The 18391-nt window shown below is 42.4% G+C and overlaps 1 protein-coding gene across 1 annotated transcript in view; it reads left to right on the plus strand.

Annotated features, from left to right (window-relative positions):
• LOC120525567 (cadherin-24-like) overlaps positions 1–18391 on the plus strand; it is a 109902-nt gene that overhangs the window by 19559 nt on the left and 71952 nt on the right. The window contains exon 2 of the mRNA XM_039747970.1: positions 882–1583. Within this exon, the coding sequence (XP_039603904.1) occupies positions 1062–1583 (522 nt within the window). The 5' untranslated portion in view covers positions 882–1061. The remainder of the gene's footprint in view (positions 1–881; positions 1584–18391) is intronic.

Genomic DNA, 18391 nt, shown 5'->3' on the forward strand with positions numbered 1-18391 from the left:
ATCGGATTGTAAGGCTATTGGCATGAACTCCTGCAATGTTACTTTCTTTGTTGCTTGTGGTGGGCTTTTAAATAAAGTTTGGATTTGTTCAGATGTTCCTTTTTTTCCCTGTGCATAAAACTCATTAAAAAACAGAGTTTACAGCGATCGGGTCGTAGTGCTATAACGCGAACTCTTGCAATGTTAGTTTCCTCTGTTGTTCAAGGTTTCCTCAGTGTTATTCAATGTTTTTACATTTAGTTTACTACTACAATGTGCATTCTATGGTGTAATTAACTATATTTGTGTTTAAAAATCTTTAAAAAAAATATATTTACATACAGTTCGTACGGTCTGGAACAGATTAATTGTATTTACATACAATCCTATTTGGGAAAATTGCTTCGGTTCACAACCAAGTCGGTTTACGACCAGAGTTTTGGAATGAATTATGGTCGTGAACCGAGGCTCGACTGTACTTGTGTCAATGGGATATTTCTGTTTTTTATTTTTAATAAATTTGCATTTTGGGTTATTGAGTGTTGCATGATGGAAAAATGAATTAAAATGATCTTAGCACAAGGCTGCAATATTATAAATGTGAAAAACGTGACGGAGGCTCAAGACTATATTTGTGTTTTCCTATCAGCAAATGAAAGAACATAGAAATTTGACAAAAGAGAGGAGACCATTCAGTCCATCAGGCTCATTAGTTTAGCTGATAACTAAGCTGCCCCAAAGTCTCCAAAATCAGAGACATCTTCGAGGTTGTCAAGGCTTCCGTTTCACCTCCATGGCTCTATGGTTTGTTCCAAAGTCCCTGATTCAAGTGCTGGTTATTAATGTTGGACTTATAATGACGGTTTACTTGTCAGTAACACTCTTTTCATTTTATGTTATAGGAATTTGGCCAAAATTATAACACAATAAAGTGCAGAGATGAAGAACTGTGCAAGTGAAAATGTGGAATTCAACCTTGAAAAAAATCAAGCAGAAGACACACATGCTGGAAGAGTGAGAAGAAGATTCCACTGAACGCCAGCAACAGGAGCCGCCTTTACGTTAATCCCACCAAAACAGCAATGTCGTTCAGGATGACACTTGTGCGCCTTCAACGTCTCGCTCTGATTTTCAGTTTAATACACCCTTTGACTGGAGAGCAGCCACCATTTGCAGAGATACAAAGTCCAAACTGCAGTGGGTGGCCTGTCTTTAAAAGTAATGCACACGCGAAGCCGAGAGCAAGGAGAGCCCTTCTTGAGTCTGCAGGCAGGTCTGATGGCATTAATCCCATGGAAAGCTTCAGCTCAGTCCATGAACTTGTTTCTAGAAGCAACCAGACTGCATCCCTTTGGACCCCAACAATACACAACATGGACACTGAAGCCCAAGTGGAAATGAAACCAGGTCATTGGGCAAGTTCAGAGCTGGCACAAAACAGCAGGTCTCAACAAGACTCAGCACCTGCCACACCATGGACTCAAAGTGGACCCTCCAGAATTGGCAGAGAGCGGTCCCGGACCAGGAGTCGGCGCAGTTGGGTCTGGAACCAGTTCTTTGTCATTGAGGAGTACACTGGACCAGAACCCGTACTTATTGGCAAGGTGAGGGATGACATTTTATTCAACAAAAATTGCATTGCACTATTAACTCTAAAATCCTTAATGCAATAACAGATGTGAAAAGACAGATGTCAATACTCGTCGTCAGTTTCGAGCGGTCATTTACGTTGTTATTGATGGAGAAATCTCTGTAGAAATTGGCTTTGTTCCTAATCAGAGGATGGTAACTGGATGTCTTATTTAATCATCCATTCATTAGGGCAGTGATTCTTAACCTTTTTTGAGTCACGGACCCCTTTAAGAATTTAATGAAAGCTATGGACCCCCTTAACCGAAAAACATTCACATAAACACAACTTTGCATGCAATGAATATAATGTTCTTTGTTTATCGAGATTTGATTATCTCATACATATATGACATACACAAAGTATTATTAAAGTTTAAAGTAAACAATCTATGCAAAAAGTAACGGCCACTCATTATAATTATGAAATATAATCCTCTTGTGCAAATCAAAACAGATCTACTACTACTACGTGTTCTACTACCATTACTACTACTACATCTACTCTAAATCAACAGTATCAGGCTGTATAGGGAATATAAATGTTACTTTTTATCTGACCATCATGGACCCCCTCAGGTTAAGAACCCCTGCATTAGAGGGTCACAAGGACCAGAGCCTATCCCAGCAGCCTCAGGCAGAAAGCAAAAGAACTTTAATGTTTTGTCGTGTAGGGTCCTATGGTGCCCCTATGTCCGCCTTTGTGTTCTTTTTGTGTTGTTCAGACTTACCCACAGTGCCTCAAATCCCATACTCTTAGCACTCTGGGGTCAGATGGACTTCATCAGTACAGCTCTTCAAATACCCCCTTCTTTATCTTTACCCCCAGGCAATTAGACAGAGCGAAAAACAAGCAGGAGAAAGCTTTACACTTTAAACTATGTTTTATAGGTAATTGGCTTTATTATAAGAGAATTTGGAATCCATTATTGCATCACAGAAGGACTTGAATAGCATACAGGCTTCGGCAGATATGTGGCAGATGACATTTAATATCAGTATTACACATAAGGAGTAAAAATGTAAGGTTTGAATACACAATGGGCGGTCAGAAAATCGAGAGTACACCTTATGAGAAGGATTTAGGAGTCATAGTGGACTCTAAGCTATCGACTTCCAGACAGTGTTCAGAAGCCATTAAGAAGGCGAACAGAATGTGAGGTTATATAGCATGATGTGTGGAGTACAAGTCCAAGGAGGTTCTGCTCAGCCTTTATAATGCACTGGTGAGGCCTCATCTTGAGTACTGTGTGCAGTTTTGGTCTCCAGGCTACAAAAAGGACATAGCAGCGCTAGAAAAGGCCCAAAGAAGAGCGACTAGGCTGATTCCAGGGCTACAGGGGTTGAATTATGAGGAAAGATTAAAAGAGCTGGGCCTTTACAGTTTAAGCAAAAGAAGATTAAGAGGTGAAATAACTGAAGTGTTTCAAATTATGAATTGAATTAGTACAGTGGATTGAGACTTTGACTTTAAAATGAGTTCATCAAGAACACGGGGACACAGTTGGAAACTTGTTAAGGGTAAATTTCACACAAACATTTGGAAATTTTTCTTTACACAAAGAATGACAGACACTTGGTATAAGCTACCAAATAGTGTGGCAGACAGTAAGACGTTAGGGACTTTCAAAACTCGACTTGATGTTTTTTCGGAAGAAATAAGTGGCTAGGACTGGCGAGCTTTCTTGAGCCTGTTCTCGTCTAGATTGTTCTAATGTTCTAATAATTAGTGATAGTGCTAGATGTGTCGTATCAGGTGGGCCGATATCTTAAAGTTGTATTTAGTCCTTCCTGCTTCCTTCAGCTCATCATCTGCACTGCTTTTATCAGGATACAACATGGCAGACGGCGGGCATGGCCTTTGAAAGCCTCTCTCTCTTTCTTGAGAAGCTCCTGTCAATTCACCAAAAGAACAGCTCAGGCACAGTCATTTTGTTTCTTGTCAGCAGCCTTCAAACAAACAAACAAGAAAGGAAATGCAAGGCATTAAGCAATACAATCAGCCATCTCTGTCACAGGTCTCAAAAAACAGCACTCCTAAAGTTTTGGAGGTACAGTTAAAAACTGGTTTGTCCATTTTCCTTCCCTTTTAAACATTTTAAGCAGTATAATGCGAATTCTGCAAATAAAGATGTACAAAATATTTATCAAATTATATGCAACATATCACTCCACCAATACATTTACATGTATTTGCATAGCTGACATTTTCATCCAAAGTAACTTACAAAATAGGTCAGCATAATGGAGCAAACATCAGTCTGGTTGACCATTTGGGAACAAGTGTTACATGACAAGGTTATTAAATTGACCACCATAAGAGAAGAGCTAAGAACAAAATACAAGGTGGTTACAGTTCCTAAGCTAAAACCAATTAGACAGAAACTCGCCAAACAAGAGAACCGTCATACGCTTCCTAAACAATTTGAGGGAGTCCAAATTTTGAACGAAGGTGGGCAGCTTATTCCACCAGCTGGGAACTACACATGAAAGGAGTCTGGATTGAGACTTGATGCCATGCAGAGGAGGCACCACCAGATGCCATTCAACAGCAGATCCGAGAGGTTGAGAATGAGCAGAGGACCTCACAAGAGTCTTCATCTATAGGTGCAGACCCACTGACTATCACTGTAGACAAGCATCAAGGATTTGAGCTTAATGTTTGCTGTTAAACGAAACCTGTGTAGTAATCTGAAGAGAGGTGTGTGATACCCCCATCTTGGCTGGTTGAACACTATAGAAGATGTGCAGCTGCATTGGAGTATCTCCACACATCAGAACACATGATAGGATGACTCAAACTACCCAAGGACAGTCTTAGTGACATCAAGGTTAGAAAGGGTGGGAAGGAAGATCTGGTGGTTGACAGTGTCAAAGGCAAAGGAGATATCTAGTAGGATGAGCACAGATGACATGCTAGGAGCTCTGGCGTGCAGTAATGTGTCAACGACAGTAAGTAGAGTCATCTCAGTGAAGTGACACGTTTTGAATCCTTACTGATTATGATCAAGCAGTCTGTTCTGTAGAAGAAAAGAAGAAACTCTTTAGAGACCGTACATTACACTGTTATGGAAAGAAAGAAGAGGAGAGACACTGGTCTTCAAGTGAGGGGAGGAGTTATTAATGGCTTGTTTGAACAATGCAGGAAAAGAGCCTGTGCTGGGTGAGGTGCTGACAACATGTGTAACTGCAGAAAGGAATGAGCGAGAGATTAAATGGAGGAGATGTGAGGGGACAGGGTCAAGTGCACAGGTAGTGGGTGGACTAGAGAGGATGTTGGAAACATCAGTGGTGGAGAGAAGAGAGAAGAAGGAGAATGTTGTGGTGTGTTTGGGAGGGAATAGCCTGGCTGAAATGGGTGATGAGAATTGACTGCTGATGGCAGCCTAGTTTTTTCTGAAAAGACACCTTAGAGTCATCAACAGTCAAGGAGGTTGATGATGGAGGAGGTGGTGGTGGAGGGTTGAGGTGACTGGTAAAAGCAGAGAACAGGCCATGAGTATCAGAAGTGTTGCCGATTCTGTCCTGAAAGAAACTTGCCTTAGTGTTGGTGGTAGCAGAAGAGAAGCAAGATTGAAGAAACTGAAACTTATCGAGGACAGCCTGGGTCTTTAACTTCCTCCATTTTCTTTCAGCTGTCTTAATCTGTGGACGTTGACTGTGTAGACCTTCTGAAGGCCACGGACATGATGGTCTTTCATGTGCAGACCTAGTGAAGAGAGAGAACTGGCAGTATTAAGGCAAAAGAAAAGAGATTAGTTTAGGATTTCAGTGGCAGTATTAGTGTCAAGAAAGAACAAGTGGGCAGGAGGAGGGAAAGCACATAAGACCAGGAAGAGGAGAGGGAATAAAGATGATGGCAGAAGGACACAGTGGGCAAACAGAAGTGGAAAAATAGGGAAGGAGCGGAGAGAGCTGAATGAAAAAATGGTCGGATGCATGTAATGGAGTGACAGTAGCATTAGTGGGAATGCAGTTCCATGAGAGAGTGAGATCCAGAAATTTACCAACTTTGTGAGTGAGTGGGGTGTGGAGCTGTGTCAGGCTGAAAGAGGACAGAAGAGAAAGGAAGGAAGTCTGTAGAAGGACTGTCCAGGTGGATGCTGAGGTCCCAGAGGATTACAAGTAGACTGCCATAGACTGAAACAGAGGAGAGCAGCACAACCAGCTCATCGAGGAAGTTCTTCAGCAGGTCCGGAGGGTGTTACAGCAATGTTTACTATTCTTAAACTATGGGACGTACAATGTCTGTCTATGGGCTGTGCTGAGTCGTGAAGTATAAAAGAGTCAGAAAGGGTCACGAACGGTCTGCAGAATGCCTTGTGATGGATTGCCGCTTGCAAGGGCAGCAGTTCTCAAAGGGCATCCGGACATTGCTCAACAGCTTTTCTCCAAAGAGGATAGATGATTGGCGGCTTTCTCCAAGTGGGATAGACAACAATCAGTGAAGCTTATGCAAGGGGTTTGTGTCCCATGGATGTCTTTTCCTGGCAATTGCGGGTCTTGAATACATGCAAAAGGTGAAAGTGAATCACAAGGAAAAATGTTTAAGAACTGCTGTGTTAGAGAACAACACCATTAATTATTAGGGAAGGAGACAGCGATTGCATGGTACTCAAAAGAGATGTAGTTGTAGTTGAATCTTCAGTTCTTGGAGACTAGCATGCCATTCCCTCCAACTCCTCTAGCAGACCGACCTCTATGAGAGAAGGGGAATCGGGAGGAAAGGGTTGGTTAGTGATGCCGTATTTCCAGGACAGATCCACATCTCAATCGGTGCCATAACTAGGAGTCTACTTTGGGTAGCAAATGCTGGCAAGACTGACACAGTTCTACAGGAGAAGGAATCCTCTGATGGGGGTGGCTTGTCAAAGCAGTTGAAGGTTTTCTGTATTACAACTTTGCCTGTGAATGGGATGAGAGAGACATCTAGTGTTAAACACAGGAGTGTATTGAAGGCACATGCTGAACAACAATAGGGTTAAAAAAAGAAAAAGTGTACCTGGTTGGAGAAAGGTATCCACAGCCTAGGTCAGTGGTCTTGCGCAGGCAGATCGTTACCCAAGTAGGTTGATTCTTTGTGACAGCACTGAAGAGCTCTTAAATACAGAGCAGCTGATTAAGCATAACTGTGAGTATCGAAGCAATTAGTTAAACAAAGCAAAAAGGCAGCATTTGTTAAAATGACATAAACTGAAAATGGTAGCCAAAGGAACAAAAGATGTGGACTGATTACCAGAGTAAGCACAGAAATAAGAACTAGATAAAATTTAGAAACAAAAAACTTTAACACGACGCTAAACACTTCACTATACCCAAGTTAATAATCAACATGAACCAAGGAGAAAACAATTCTCAAAACAGACGCTCAAAAACCAGAAGTTTAAATGTGCATTGATTTAGAGTGTCTCTGCTTTTACACCAGCTAGTAAGATTTGCAGGGCTTACAAAATACAAAAAAGGACTTCACCTAAAAAAGTGGGCCTCAAAACTCAAGTGGGCTTGCGGCCTGCACTGATGAAAAGTGACCAATGCCTGTTACTTCAAAGAGGCAACACAAAATGAAACAAAAACCAAATATGAAACGAAAAAACAAAATTCAGAAACAAGAGCAGGATACAAACCCAATGACCTGAAGGACATCTTATAAATCTACAACAAAGGATCAAAACTTCAAGAAATGTGAGCTGAACAACAAACACAAGATTAGGACTGCCTGCACAATAATACTGAGGCATCTAAATTTTATACTCTCGGGTGAACCTGCCCCCTTAGGTTCAGCAGATAAAAGACAAGGAACATTACCAATACAATCACCGTACAACAGTAATATAAAATCTATACTAATAAAAGGCAAAGCCCTCACTCACTCACTCACTGACTCATCACTAATTCTCCAACTTCCCGTGTAGGTAGAAGGCTGAAATGTGGCAGGCTCATTCCTTACAGCTTACTTACAAAAGTTAGGCAGGTTTCATTTCGAAATTCTACTCGTAACGGTCATAACTGGAACCTACTTATGTACATACTGTATATACCGGCCATAGCCTGCAGCTCGGTCGGCGTGTGAGGCGGAGTTGCATCCCTCATTGTCATGCCTCCCACATAATTGAGTGCCTGCCAATATAAGGCCATCCGTCAGCGGCAATCCAATAGAAACACTCTGCCGCTAAATATTCACGGGTGAAGGGCTGTGCTTATGCAGACGAAGATGAGATGGTCAGGGTGGTGTTTGGCACAAACTCAGCGAAACTGCGAGAGAAACTTTTAAGTGCCAGTTCAGAGCTAACATTAAATAAAGCCGTGGACATCGCACAAGATAGCACAAGTACAGCTCCGAACCTTCGATGCATGTACTCCGAATGGCTCACGTGAACTGACTGTGAACGCAGTACGCAGACAAAAAGCAAGAGCTCCAAAAAGCGTGGAGCAAAAAACGCATTACACAATTGAGAAGGCAGCAAAAGAATATGAAGCAAGTGACGCATACAAGCATATTCATAAGTGCAGCTACTGCGGAAACAAAGCACACGGTGGAAAAAGTCAATGTGCCGCTAAAGGAAGACAGTGTAAAAAAAAACCTGTCCATGCAGTGTGTGATGTCTCAAATAAAGAGGAAGACGAGCTGTTTATTGATGCAGTAAGAAACGAATCGATGAATGAAACCTGTTATCTTTACAACGATTGACAAACACAGAATGTAACTTGAACACAACACATCCTACAAATACGAACCTGATTGAAAGAAATAATGATAATCAAATCCTTGATGACAGCAACACTCAGTAACAGTCACAAAACAATTACATTGACAATCATGTTACGTTATTTTTAAAATGTTCCCTTTTTTTTTTCATAACTTCTTTAACACACTACTTCTCCGCTGCGAAGTGCGGGTATTTTGCTAGTCATTAATAAACAAGACAATACCTGTTAAGAAATAAAAAATAAAACAGAAAAATAAGAACTTGTTTAATAACAAAAATCTAAAAAAATCTCAAAAGACAATAAAATAATAGCAGTGATGTCAGGCTATAACTCCACTAGTGTTCGTACACCTCTACAGCTGATGTCACATTGCGTAACTTGTAGTCATGGGGTATGTCAGACTTGCCGGCAGCAGCTGACGAGCTTGTCGCCAGGCCTTGTTAATTTAAATGACTCAAAATCGCTGGGCAGTTCATATTTAGTATCGTCTTTTTTGCCGACATTCCAGCACATTCTTGCTTGTCCCTTTTGTGGCAGCCAATAGCTACCTGCTGTACAAAGAGTTATCAGGTACAGTGAGTTCAGTCGCAGTCTGTGCCTTTTTTTCCATTCTGTCATGGTACATAAAACACAAGACATCAGACAGACGAGCTTCTCTTCCGTTTTTGAGATTCGAGACACCCGTGCTGCTCATACCTCATAGCGGCATTTTCTGTATTATGCTGTTATTTGAGCATTCATTGGTTATCAGCCCTCATACACCATCAAGCCCGACTCTTCGACTAAAGGCAAAATGAAACCGGCTTGATTTTACGGAGTGAGCCACTAACTAAGATGGTGTATGTCGCTGGGTACGTCACGTTATGAGGCTGCTTCACTGGAATTTGCCGCGACTGACATTGACTGGCTACAATTCTGTAAATAGGCCACATGATCCTAAGTCTCCTCTTACACATGGGGTCTGAGTCTATGCATTTACTTTAATTGAGGTCCTCCTTTCTGCTCTGGCAGTCCCTTACCAAGCAGGGGACCTGTTGATCTTTCTGTCTTTATCTATTTGTTGTAGGGTCTTTACACAGAGTACCACCCTTGCAGGGCACGCCCTTTAGAAATAAATAAAGTGTGCTGGCCCTGGCATGTTTCTGATGCTTGTTTCTTCTCTGTCCCTCTTTTTTCAAGTCAGATGTTCATGTCTTCACCCATGTCATGTGATTATCAAGTACAATCTTCCAAGAAAAGAGCATTTTATTCAAAATGTCTTCTAGATGGATGAGGTTAGCACAAGCTAAACAGAAAATGGATTTTTGAGACAAGCGGTGGTAATTCAATTGGTCAACAAACAGAACCGTAGTCGACAGTGCTTAACTAGCAGGCTTCAATTTTTAACAAAACTGTATGTACTTGTCTTTAAATAAGATTATGCCTGACACGTCATCCATTATGCATGTACAGCAAACCACCACAATGAAAAGCATCCCTGGACACAAAATGCAACTTGAATAGGGTGACACAATCAACAATGTGTCCAAAAAGGCAATCCATCAAATTAATTTTGAAGGAAGCAAAATGTGGAAAAATTGTAAAAAATGGAGCAACTTGAATTTAACTTGCAGAAGATCCAGGCAGGTCAGGTCTAGCCTTTGAACTGCACACGGGACCGAGCTAGCCCTCCAAAGTTGCATTTTCACTAAAAGAGACCACCTGCCGCCAGGTGACTGCACCCCTTCTGTACCCCATTTAAATTTGTCCCTATAATGAAACCTTCATAAATATTTTGTAGTTGGTGTAACAAGAATAAGATGACAGTCAAATGAATGTTGGGGTCTTGGGGGGCACCCCGTTTAATAACAGTGTCCAAAGAATGAAAAGAAAAGCATGTACTATGCAAAAAAATAACGACAAACTGAACCATTACAAAAGAGCAAAAGACTGGAGGAGCTTTGCCCGGGTCTCAAGGTGGTCCCAATCCGAATGTGACTTGCCAGTGTGAGAAGGTTCATATGCTCAGATAACCAGGAGGATCTGACGTTGCATAGGAAATGACGTCAGTTGTCCTCTGTGGGTTTCTCCTCGACTCTAGGGAAACAAGTGGAAATTGTGTTAGTGGTGGTGGTGTCACACTCTTAATCATCCCTGTAATCCCTCACATGATTGGCACAGGGCACCCTTCTATGCCACCTGAAACAAAATGTGCAAAACTGAAACAAAACATTGCCTGAAACAAAAAAACACTCAGCACGCAAAAAAGAATAACTTTAGTATGCGTACAGAACACTTTCTCATCGTAATCTGGAGGTCACTGCCTTTGAGGGAATGTCCCTAACAATGCAGGAGCTGACCTAACAAGGGAAGAAACAAGAAGCAGTGTCCGTAAAAAAATAAAGAAATAAAAATGGCAGGGACGATACTGCAGAATAATTCACATTAAGTAAGCGAGGATTCAAAAAACTGACCTCAAAATGTGATTCCTCACCTTGAAAACCTCAGAAAGGAGTGTAAGAAACGTGCCATTCAACACATAAACACCCATAACATGTTCTCAATAACCCAATTTGGAGAAATTCTCCAAACCTCCTGCCTATCCCCATAACCGTCTGGATAGCTCAGTGCCTACACTTCTGGAGCACTCGGTTCCATTGTCTACTCACAGACCTCAGACGAAGGCAGTCCTAACGTGGCTACATACTCCATTATGAATGCAGATGACAAGTTTGGAACTGAAACAGAAATATAAACTGGAAAATAACAGGCCACAAGGGCAAAGTAAGTCGAACCAGAAAATGAAATCCCTAACCCAAAATGCAACTAGAAGGTCAAACTAACATGTGACAAAGCCCAAGATGCAGTCAAAAGTCATGGTCAAGAATCAAAAGCAAAGGAGGTTTAATCCCAGTAATGAAAAGAGAAAGCACTTTTGAAAGATTTTAGGAATCTATTCACAAACTTAGACAAGGAATGCTTTGAAGATGTCTGGTGGTGTATCGTCACCTAGATGACATCCTACAATGAGAATGTGTCATGACGACATAAAACATCAAGACACAAAATGCCCCTGTGAACATGTTTTGATGACATAAAAAACAAGATGAGGTTGTGCTAAACAAAAAAAACGTGTGGTCCGGTGCAGTAATGACACACTCAAGCGGGGTGAAATTTTAGGACACCAACCGGGTCGTCCCCTTTATTCTTTCCGAGGACGAGTGAAAAACAATAATAAACAGAACAAAAATGGAGTACCTGAGTCCTTCCACCTGGTCTGGATAGACAGAGCTCTGTCTGGCAGCTTGCTGGGTCCAAAAGTGATGTCTCCTTGTGGGACACCCGGAATTTATGGTGGTCAGACTGGAAGGGGCTAGCAGGGCTAGGTGCCTGCATTGAGCGGTTTCTCAGGACAGCGAGGGACAAAAAAAGAAGACAATGTTAGCAGCAGTGCCCCCTCTCGTCCTGGTGGGCTGGCGCCCTGCCCTGGGTTTGTTTCCTGCCTTGTGCACTGTGTTGCCTGGGATTGGCTCCAGCAGACCCCCTTGACCCTGTAGTCATGATATAGCGGGTTGGATAATGGATGGATGGATGAAATAAAAATTAGCAAAAATTGCAAGTTTTTAAGTGAAGCAGATTAAATATGTAGTTAGGAATTTTCATTTACTTGTAATTATAAAGCAAAACAAAACAAAGATGCTAAGCAGAAATGTAGTCAACATGACTTTTTCTTTAAGCCAGAAAAGTCTAATAAGCGCCCAAGGCTGGATTAAGACCCCCAGAGGCCCCTGGAGAACTTGATGAACTGAGCTCCTTAACAGATAGTTGAACCTTCTTTAAAGGGCGTGGACACCTGGCTGTTTCATGCTGCTCAATCTTTATGTTGGCACAAGTTGGCACAGAGCACTAAAACCCCATTGGCACAAGGACACTCGATTGTCTTCACAAATGGTCAAAGTTGAAGGGGCCGCTTGTTGTCGGGGGCTCCTGGGTGCACACTCAGATATCCCTGGTGGTAGATCAGCACCCTGGACTAGCCTGTCTTTCTCAGCCCTCACCAAAGTAAGACCAGCGGCGCATTACACGACTTCCAGTCAGACAGCCTCTCCATTACGATTTGCTTTCCCTTTATATTTTGTTTGACTTTCTTTCAGTTTGTAAGATCTGACACTTGTTTTCAAGCTGTAGATTTCATTTCTGATGTTACTTTTTCATTCTATCATTTCTTTTATGTGTTCTTTAATTTTTGGATGTGTTTTGGACATCATTGTCAGTTTTAATAATCGCCGTAATTTTGGATAAATGTCAGTCATGACCCTTGGGAAATTGAGGCAACAGGTTGAAAGGTTAGGTAACATTTACTCCCTTATCTGAGTTGCACATTTCAGTTCCCTTTTCTACATCCTTTGCTTTAAAATTTTCTCATTTAATTTTTTGTGGTACTGAACTTTTTGCTACATTTTTTGGCCGCAGTGTTTGTTGTCATGTCTTAGCTTGATGATCGGGACTTTTGATCTCCTGGTTTTGACTCGTTTTTCTGTCTCATGTCTCTCTTCTGGTGCTCACTAAACTTACTTGTCAGCTTGCTGACATAACACTGTCAGACCTAATGGCTGGAGTTGCCGCATCTTGTTGCCTTGAGGAATCGCAGGGGAGGGCGGATTAAATGACTTCCTAGTGGCTTCTCAGCACAGTTTCAGATTCCCAAAGTATTGTCAACTCGCTGCATTTTGACAGCCTATTAATGTGCTGCTGCCTGACAGCACTGGTGGCTGTACAAATGTTTTCCTAGTATAGCAAGTTCGTCTTGTGACAGATAGGGGGTGCTATCGCTCCCTTGAACCCCTGTCCAAGACTTCAGACACCAAGTAAAAGTCCAAATGTTGACTTTATTCTCACAGCTCAGTGCACAAAGCACCCTCTCCTCCACTATACTCATTAATTAAACAATACACTACAATAAATCAATCCTCCACTCCCAGACGCGTTGCCACCCTTCCACCCAGCTCAGCTTGCCGTCTGGGAGCTGCCACAGTCCTTTTATAGTCCGTGACCCGGAAGTGCTTCTGAACCCTCAGTCCATGTGACTTCTTTGCACTTCCAGGTCAGATCAAAACTCTTTCTTCACCCCAGAAGCATGTCATTCCCCTTGTCCATGTGACTTGGACGTACTTCCAGGGCGTAGGGCAAATGATATTCATTGTTCCTCCCTGCAGCTCCGTCTAGCGGCCCCTGGGTTATCCAGCAGGGCTGTGGATGAAAACTCCATTGTCCAAGATTCCCTGCTGGTCTTTGGGACACCTCCATGCTGCAGGGAAGGCTCCATCTCGCAGCCTGGGGGTATTGGCCAGGATGACAAGCCGGCCATAGACCACAGTCTCATTCCGTCTTTTTCCATTTTCAGCTCTGCTTTGGTATGACAAGCATGAGAAATTGAACCGATGAGCCTCGTCCGTCTGCGATGTCCAAAATGTAGGCGCCTTACAAGTATTATACTTCTTCCTGAGTGCTCACTGGTTGTCAACTCTCACACTCACACAGGAGCGAGCCCATTGCCACAACTACTATGATTCTGTTGTGGCAAGTCACAGTGTGCCATGATTGAGTCACATGTGATGTCACACTACATACTGTAACTGGGTGACATAAACATGCTGTACTAAAACACGAACCATGATGTACTAAAATTAAGCAAGTGAAATCTATGTCTGAAAATTGATGAATAGTCACGTAGTGTAATGCCAGCCCATCTAGGATTGCACTATAAGGATTTTTCTCCAGTAGTTTGAGGGCATTTTCGTTTTGGCATTGTTCTAATGCATTATTATTGTTCATTTTGTGATCTGAAATGAATTTTGTCATTTATTATTATTTGTCGACTGACATTTTGTTTTATCATGATGGTGGCCATTTCGTGCAGTGCCTACCCAGAAGGTATTTAAGGCTGTGGCCTGCTACTCTATGGTCTCTAAGATTTTGGGTATTTGTGAAAAGATTCTTTGTATTGCTAGAATTGATTTGCTTAAAGATTTTTCAAGTCTAAAAGGTTTTATATGTGTTTACTTAGAGTTCAATTTTTGGTCCTATCTGTAGTGTAAATTTGACCTCCTGGCTTTTCTGACACGTTTCTTTTGTTTTTTTAACCACGATATTCACTGCTCCCATCTTCTGGTCCTTTACAAATTCCTTTACTTTGCCATTTTACTGTCTGAGACATTATGTGTGCATTGACACTTATCACATGCTTGACCAAGGACATTATTGTCAAAACGGCTGCCGAACAAATCAAGAGCACAACAAAATGGTGGTGAACAGGGCAAAAGGCATCTCAAAATGGCACCGTGATGATGTCACCACCGTAAAGTTAATAAAAATAAATCATAAAAAAGTCGTTGTACCAGTTTGAAATGTTGGCTCTCGATTTTCCAGAGACATCTGTCCTTCTTAAGGGTTTGGTCAAGCATGATGAGGAATTACTGGATCAAGTGGTTTAAGTAGGGATTGGAAGGGAAGGGGTGGAGCATTGTTGTTCCTGGCAGGAGTGATATTATTGGTCTTCCAGGTTGTTCTCCATTCTAAAGCAAATGGAAACTTGGTTAGAGTTGGTGTTACATTCAAATCCTTTCCCGTAATATAAGTAGACCACATAGCTGTGAGACACACTATAAGCTAGCCTGCCTGACTCTCTATCTATCTATCTATCTATCTATCTATCTATCTATCTATCTATCTATCTATCCATATACTGTAAATGTAGTGTATATACATCGTGTATATACATTGTTATGCCCAGATGGCTAGCTGCAGACAGGGGTGTTGGATGACCAAGACTCATTGATGGAAGAAGTCGACCAAGACTATTCAGTTTGGCATGAAATATCAGAAGGGCTACTGTAGACAAATCAAAGATAATTGAAATTGGATCATTGAAAGGAAGTACCCTGGTCAGATGACTCCCACTTTCGTTATCTGCCTATTTATGTCATGTACATGGTACCAGCATATACTGTGGGAAGAAGACCAGTTGTTGGAAGGAGTGTGATGCTTTGGGCAATGACCTGTTGGGAAACCCTGAGTTATGTGGACATTAATTTGATGTGTACCACCTCTTTAAACATTGTTGCAGAACAGGTACAGCCCTTCATGGTAGTGATATCCCCCAATGGAAGAGGCATTTGTCAGCATGATAATACACCCTGCCCTGCTGCACAAATTATATAGGATATATATAGTGATGGACAGTTGTGGTCCTTGCCCGTCAGGAAGGCTGATATACCAGAAGGACCTGGTAGAGCAGATATGCACAGGACATTGTCTCCACCGGAGCAATAGAGGGCAGCCCCGCAGGTTGCAGTGGCTGAATGAATTCAGTTAGGGCATCATGGGAGTTGGAGTTTGGAACAGCCCTGTTGAGTTCCGTGGGGGCTGCCAGGGTGAGTTGCAGAGCCCTGCATTGGGCTTCCACCACACTTGAGAGTGATTCCAGATCTGGCTAATGAGCCAACTGGAGCACTATCAGGAGCAGCATAAAAGGAGCCACCTCACTTCACTCGGGTAGCCAATGTTGGCAGGAAGACAGATAAATTGTGCCAGTGGAGGAGTGGCGGTGAAAAGAGAAAAAGAGAGAAGAGAAGAAAGGACAGTGCTGAATTGTGCTTGTTTCTTGTGCAGTGTTGCTGTGGGGAGCAATGGAAAAATTATTTCCTACTGAAATTAGAGTATGCTGTGCAGCACTTGTGCCTGTGTCTGGTGTGTTTGGGTGTTTGGGGTGGCTGGAGCATCCTGGTGGTCACTGTATATATATATATATATATATATATATATATATATATATATAGTGGCAGGTGGCCGGACACAGACAGGCGGACACCGATGGTTCAAACACTCACACACGCTTATTATACATATTTACAAATAAAGTGACACACACAACCCCAAAACTCCCCCAAAGTCCAGGCCTCACACAATGCCTTTTCCTTCTTCAGGCCGCCTCCTTTCCTCTTTTCCTGAGCTCTGCCCTTCTCCGCTGCCGACTCAAGCCACTGAACGGAGGGAGACGGCCCCTTTTATAATCACCCGGATGTGCTCCAAGTGCCTCCCGATAATCTTCCGGCAGCACTCCCCAATGTGGCGGAAGTACCGGCTGTGCACCTGGACGTCTTCCCTACAGCACTTCCAGGTGAGGTGGAAGTGCTGAGGACCAGGGATTTCCAGGCAGCAGGGCACCCCCTGGCGGTGACCACGGGCCTGTATAGGTATAGCTTCCAAGCTCAGTTCCCGTGGTCCCCAATGCCACCAGGGCGGTCACCACCTCATGGTCTGGAGGAGGCATAATCCCTCCTCCGGTCCTTCCGGGCATCCTGGCTGGGTGCCACCCCCAGACACTTCCCACAATATATATATGTGTGTATGTATATATATATATATATATATAGCATATAATTTTTTCCATACCTGCTTTATCCAATTCAGGCAGAGTCATGGGCTGCACTAGGCACAAGCTGGTTATGGCCAGTCCAGCTCACATATCTCATATTAAAAACATTTTCTTCAGGAGGTGGCAAGTCATTTATGCAGCGATTCTTTCAGCTCTTGTTCGCTAGCAAAACAAAAGCCTCTGAAAGCACCTTTGAGTGATCCAGACAAATAACAATCTGACAAAGCGAGGTCAGGAATGCATTATGGATGTTCTGAAATTGCAAAGCATAACTGCTGATTTGTTTTAGAAGCTTTGGCAGCAATGTGAGGAATGGCAAAGTCATGTCACCTTGTGACAGTTATCCTCAGAATCCTGTTATGTCAGATTATCATAAGTTTGAAGCTGGCAGAGATGCTTTAAGTGATTCCCAGCATAAGCTTCAATTTGCTTAGTGAAAATCTGTTTTGTGGATTGTGTGTTTTGCCTGTTCCCCTGTGCAGGGCAGTATATCATTCAATACCTCCATCATATACAATCAGCTGCAGAACTGCAGGACTTATCATAAATACTGGAATGGGGTTTGAATTCTTGGCAAATGACAATATTTTATATTATTAGGGCCTGTCCAGTGGACAACAGGCACCACCAAAATTGCACAGATCAGATGAAAGACCTATGTGAGGCCTTCATAAGAAAGAAGAGATTGAATATGCAAATGTAGGAAAGCTGGAGACCCTCTAAGTGGCAGACTCCCTTTAGGCTTGATGCTTGGGAAGGGTGCCAGTGCCGAAGAAAGGAGAACAGGGTATAGATAGATATGGTGTGTTATTCAGGCATGGAGTGAGACCAACAAAAACAAGAAATGTGTGACCATCTGATAGGCAGCAGCGCCATGGGGGTCTGGCAGGAAGTCCGACCTAATGTTCACTATCGGGCACATCTGGCAATAGGTGAGAATGTGGTGTGTCTTCAGCACAAAGGCTGCATGTAAACCCGAGCCTTTCAAGAGGTACCAGAGTCCAAAGGGATTCAGGGAAAACAGAAACCTATAGTGGAGATTAAAGTACAAAAGGTTCAATAAGCAATACAGATGTGTAATATTGGGTTCTTATTTACAAACTTTGCTTTATATAATAAAAACTAAATTCTAGATACACTGGCTTCCCTAGCTTCTTTCAGGCTGTGCAGAAATGCCCTCCCTTGCCATACTGACTGCAAAACTCTCAGTTAAGTTAAGTAATTTCTATGGCAGTTATCATTGGGCACAGCCTTTGAAGGGTATGCGGATGAGTACGGGGCCAAAATGGGCCCAACTCGATAGGCCCGGAGCCTGTGACAAGACAAACACGGTGCAGCCAGAGTTTTGGAAGTTATCGTACATAGGTCGCAGCGTTCAGGGCAGATATCTTGGAAGGATGTGGTCATCCAGGACCACTACAAAATGCAAAAAAAAAAGAAAGAAAAAGCCTAACATTCTGACAACAGTTGTAATTTTAAGACTTAGAATAACAACTTTTCACGATGTTTTAGACTTCACAGAATCAGAACTTGACACAATAGCAAATAAATGATTGACCCCCATCATCAAACATCTAATTTACATGAAACAAAAATTGACGTTGGGCCATCAGTCACAGTAAATGTGTGATTTACGATATGTACAAAAACGTGATAATA

The sequence above is a fragment of the Polypterus senegalus genome, chromosome 1, assembly GCF_016835505.1.
Source record: "Polypterus senegalus isolate Bchr_013 chromosome 1, ASM1683550v1, whole genome shotgun sequence".
Classification (NCBI taxonomy): domain Eukaryota; kingdom Metazoa; phylum Chordata; class Cladistia; order Polypteriformes; family Polypteridae; genus Polypterus; species Polypterus senegalus.